The 4,578-nt window shown below is 38.2% G+C and overlaps 1 protein-coding gene across 1 annotated transcript; it reads right to left on the bottom strand.

Moving 5' to 3' along the window:
- Positions 1-1,579: 1,579 nt before the first annotated feature.
- LOTGIDRAFT_171606 (hypothetical protein) lies at positions 1,580-2,381 on the bottom strand (the record flags this gene model as incomplete). Its single annotated transcript, XM_009047810.1, has 2 exons — positions 1,580-1,875; positions 2,321-2,381. 2 exons carry the CDS (start codon positions 2,379-2,381, stop codon positions 1,580-1,582), a joined length of 357 nt encoding a protein of 118 aa, XP_009046058.1.
- Between the last annotated feature and the right edge of the window lie 2,197 nt (positions 2,382-4,578).

Raw genomic sequence — 4,578 nt, 5'->3', positions numbered from 1 at the left:
CTTTCGTATCAAGGTATCGAGGTACCTACCTTGAATATAGATCTGATATTACGCATATCATGTTTATCTGTTACCTAACTTGAATATAGATCTGATTTTAGAGATAACAAGTTTATCTGTTATCTACCTTGAATATGGATCTGATTTTAGAGATAACAAGTTTATCTGTTACCTACCTTGAATATGGATCTGATTTTAGAGATAACAAGTTTATCTGTTACCTACCTTGAATATAGATCTGATTTTAGAGATAACAAGTTTATCTGTTATCTACCTTGAATATAGATCTGATTTTAGAGATAACAAGTTTATCTGTTACCTACCTTGAATGTAGATCTGATATTAGAGATAACAAGTTTATCTGTTACCTACCTTGAATATAGATCTGATTTTAGAGATAACAAGTTTATCTGTTACCTACCTTGAATATAGATCTGATTTTAGAGATAACAAGTTTATCTGTTATCTACCTTGAATGTAGATCTGATATTAGAGATAACAAGTTTATCTGTTATCTACCTTGAATATAGATCTGATTTTAGAGATAACAAGTTTATCTGTTATCTACCTTGAATATAGATCTGATGTTAGAGATAACAAGTTTATCTGTTATCTACCTTGAATGTAGATCTGATTTTAGATTATAACTAACTAACTATCCGAGACTAGGTAAGAGTCAGCTAGTTTCAGACTAGTTTAATATCTGTTAGAGACTAGGTAAGAGTCAGCTAGTTTCAGACTAGTATAATAACTATCATAGACTAGGTAAGAGTCAGCTAGTTTCAGACTAGTTTAATATCTATCAGAGACTAGGTAAGAGTCAGCTAGTTCCAGACTAGTATAATAACTATCAGAGACTAGGTAAGAGTCAGCAAGTTTCAGACTAGTATAATATCTATCAGAGACTAGGTAAGAGTCAGCTAGTTTCAGACTAGTATAATATTTATCAGAGACTAAGTAAGAGACGGCAAGTTTCAGACTAATATAATATCTATCAGAGACTAGGTAAGAGTCAGCTAGTTTCAGACTAGTATAATATCTATCAGAGACTAGGTAAGAGTCAGTTAGTTTAGACTAGTGTAATAACTATCAGAGACTAGGTAAGAGTCAACTAGTTTCAGGCTAGTATAATATCTATCAGAGACAAGGTAAGAGTCAGCTAGTTTCGGGCTAGTATAATAAGTATCAGAGACTAGGTAAGAGACAATTGGTTTCAGACTAGTATAATATCTATCAGAGACTAGGTAAGAGTCAGCTAGTTTCAGGCTAGTATAATAACTATTAGAGACTAGGTAAGAGTCAGCTAGTTTCAGACTAGCATAATAACTATCAGAGACTAGGTAAGAGTCAGCTAGTTTCAGACTAGTATAATATCTATCAGAGACTAGGTAAGAGTCAGTTAGTTTCAGACTAGTATAATATTTATCAGAGACTGGGTAAGAGTCAGATAGTTTCAGACTAGTATAATATCAGAGTCAGAAAGTTTCAGACTACATGTACTTTATTATCGTTAAAGTTTCGGAATACAAGGACCACATCGAAATACAGAGGAAAAAATTAATAAGAATAACAAAACTTTTCAACATTCGTCATTGGCAGCTGCATATAGCCCTGCTGTTCCAGCAACTATTGCTGCTTTAGTTCCAGCTGCTAATCCCGCTGCACCAACAGATTGAAGAACAGCTACCGTGCTCCCTGCGGTTACCGCACCACCGTTAGCTACAGCTGCCGTCGACATCATACCGGCCGCTACACTTCCAGCTGTTATTCCTGCACCAGTAAAACCAACAGCCCCTAGAACCAATGGACCGCCCACAATAACTGCACCACCAGTGAGAGCACCGACTACTACGTCACCAAATGTAATACAGGTAACTAAAATAATTAAAGATAAGATAAAGTAATTTGGTCAATAATGATGCCTGCTTTAACCAATCAAATTGGGATGTTGTGATGTTCAGTTAAGTCCACTGAAATTGAAATTAGATACGTCAAACTATTTATTTATATTAATTTTCACCTAATGATGACCACGTAAATTGTTGAAATTGTCTGGGGCTCTGATTGGCTGTGTTCGAAAACGTACATCCATTCATATAACTGAATTCCGTGATACATGGATGGTGACTATTGTAGTCAAGGTATAAGAAAAAATTCGTTATAGCTTCACATTGTGAAGATGTAATATACCATAAAATTGTGTTCCGTTTACAATAGATTTATATCGTGTTCATAATTACATGAACTAAACGTAGTCTCTTAATGAATATTTCTTGGCTAGAGAAAGATTAAATTTTTATATATTTTATTTAATATTTACCTGTACTTGTGTTCAACAAAAGTAAACACAGCAAAATTCCCACAACTTTTTGACTATTCATTTTCTGGCCGTCTTTTCACTTGTAACCTTGCCTGACAAGCTATCTTTTCACTTGTTACCTTGCCTGACAAGCTATCTTTTCAGTTGTTGCCTTTCCTAGAAAGCTATCTTTTCACTGGTTACCTTGTCTGACAAGCTATCTTTTCACTTGTTACCTTGCCCAACAAGCTATCTTGTCACTTGTTACCTTGTCTGACAAGCTATCTGTTTCACTTGTTACCTTGTCTGACAAGCTATCTTTCCACTTGAAACCTTGTCTGACAAGGTATCTTTTCACTTGTAACCTTGTTTGACAAGCTATCTTTTCACTTGTTACCTTGCCTGACAAGCTATCCTTTCACTTGTAACCTTGCCTGACAAGCTATCTCTTCACTTGTATCCTTGCCTGACAAGCTATCGGTATCTTTTCACTTGTTACCTTGCCCAACAAGCTATCTTGTCACTTGTTACCTTGCCTGACAAGCTATCTTTTCACTTGTAACCTTGTTTGACAAGGTATCTTTTCACTTGTTACCTTGCCCAACAAGCTATCTTGTCACTTGTTACCTTGCCTGACAAGCTATCTTTTCACTTGTTACCTTGTCTGACAAGCTATCTTTTCACTTGTTACCTTGCCCAACAAGCTATCTTGTCACTTGTTACCTTGCCCAACAAGCTATCTTTTCACTTGTAAAATTGTCTGACAAGCTATCTTTTCACTTGTAACCTTGTCTGACAAGCTATCTTTTCACTTGTAACCTTGTCTGACAAGCTATCTTTTCATTTGTTACCGTGTCTGACAAGCTATCTTTTCACTTGAAACCTTGTCTGACAAGCTATCTTTTCACTTGTTACCTTGCCCAACAAGCTATCTTGTCACTTGTTACCTTGCCCAACAAGCTATCTTGTCACTTGTTACCTTGCCCAACAAGCTATCTTGTCACTTGTTACCTTGCCCAACAAGCTATCTTGTCACTTGTTACCTGGCCTGGCTAGCAGTATATGTAAAATAAGAATCAATCATGACTAACGGTATGTAACTACTGTTTTCAAGACTACAGACCACATTGTTAAAACTAATATGTATTAGTTAAATTGACTTCCATTCTAACCTATTTAACACTCACAAGGCTGCAAGTTTTTATTTCATTTTTGCATTGGTCAATATCCTTAAGACTTTAAAACTAAATAACGTTTAAATAATTATCAACAGTAGGTTAATGATGGCCATGGTGTCTTCCCATTCTGCCCCTTCCCATTCTGCCCCTTCCCATTCTGCCCCTTCCCCCCTTCCATATTTGCCCCTACATTATTCCCTTTTCTGAAAAATGAGAAAGGGACAATTTGCAAAAAGGAGGTAACTAGGATAGGGGAAGTGGGAATAAGGGGCGAAATGAAAAGGGGAAAAGAGAGAAGTGCCGAATGGGAAGATGCGAAATGGGAATTAACAGCCAAATATAGCAGCGAAGCCGCCCAATCTGTCAAGAGTCACCCACCCTGCAAAGAAACACCCACCTTAGCAAGAGCCCCCCTTCCTGTTAGGAGTCATCCTTCTTGCCAATAGTCGCCAAGAGTCATGAAACACCCGCCCTGCCATGAATCACAGACCCTGCCATGAGTTGAACGCCCTGCCAAGCGCCACACACCCTGCCCAGGGCCGGCCGTCCGTACAGTCAAGAGTCAGCACCCTGCTAGGAGTCGCTAATCTTGCCTAGTGCTACCGACCCTTCCAAGAGTCAGCACCCTGCTAGGAGTCGCTAATCTTACCTAGTGCTACCGACCCTTCCAAGAGTCAGCACCCTGCTAGGAGTCGCTAATCTTACCTAGTGCTACCGACCCTTCCAAGAGTCAGCACCCTGCTAGGAGTCGCTAATCTTACCTAGTGCTACCGACCCTTCCAAGAGTCACTCATTCTGCAAAGAAGCGCGAATCCTCCACCCTGCCTAAAGCCGCCCACACTGCCTAGAGTCACTCATCCTAACTTTCGAAATTTTCTTTCATTGAAGAAATTTCAAGAAGGGCCTTTTTATTATTGTGTGTTTTATGTAAGAGGTAAACCTCGTGTGGTATAGTCGACCACAAACAGTCTATCGTGAAAATTTCACAACGTTCTTTAGCAGATTTTAGCATTCGGCTCAACCTTCGCTAATGTTCGTTAGTTTCCGTGCGTTGAACTTTGTTTTATGATGGTATATATAACATTTGTAGTAACCATTAAA

Source organism: Lottia gigantea, assembly GCF_000327385.1.
Source record: "Lottia gigantea unplaced genomic scaffold LOTGIsca_117, whole genome shotgun sequence".
Classification (NCBI taxonomy): domain Eukaryota; kingdom Metazoa; phylum Mollusca; class Gastropoda; family Lottiidae; genus Lottia; species Lottia gigantea.
Note: the sequence above shows the minus strand (reverse complement) of the source record. Positions and strands in the feature narration are given on the sequence as shown.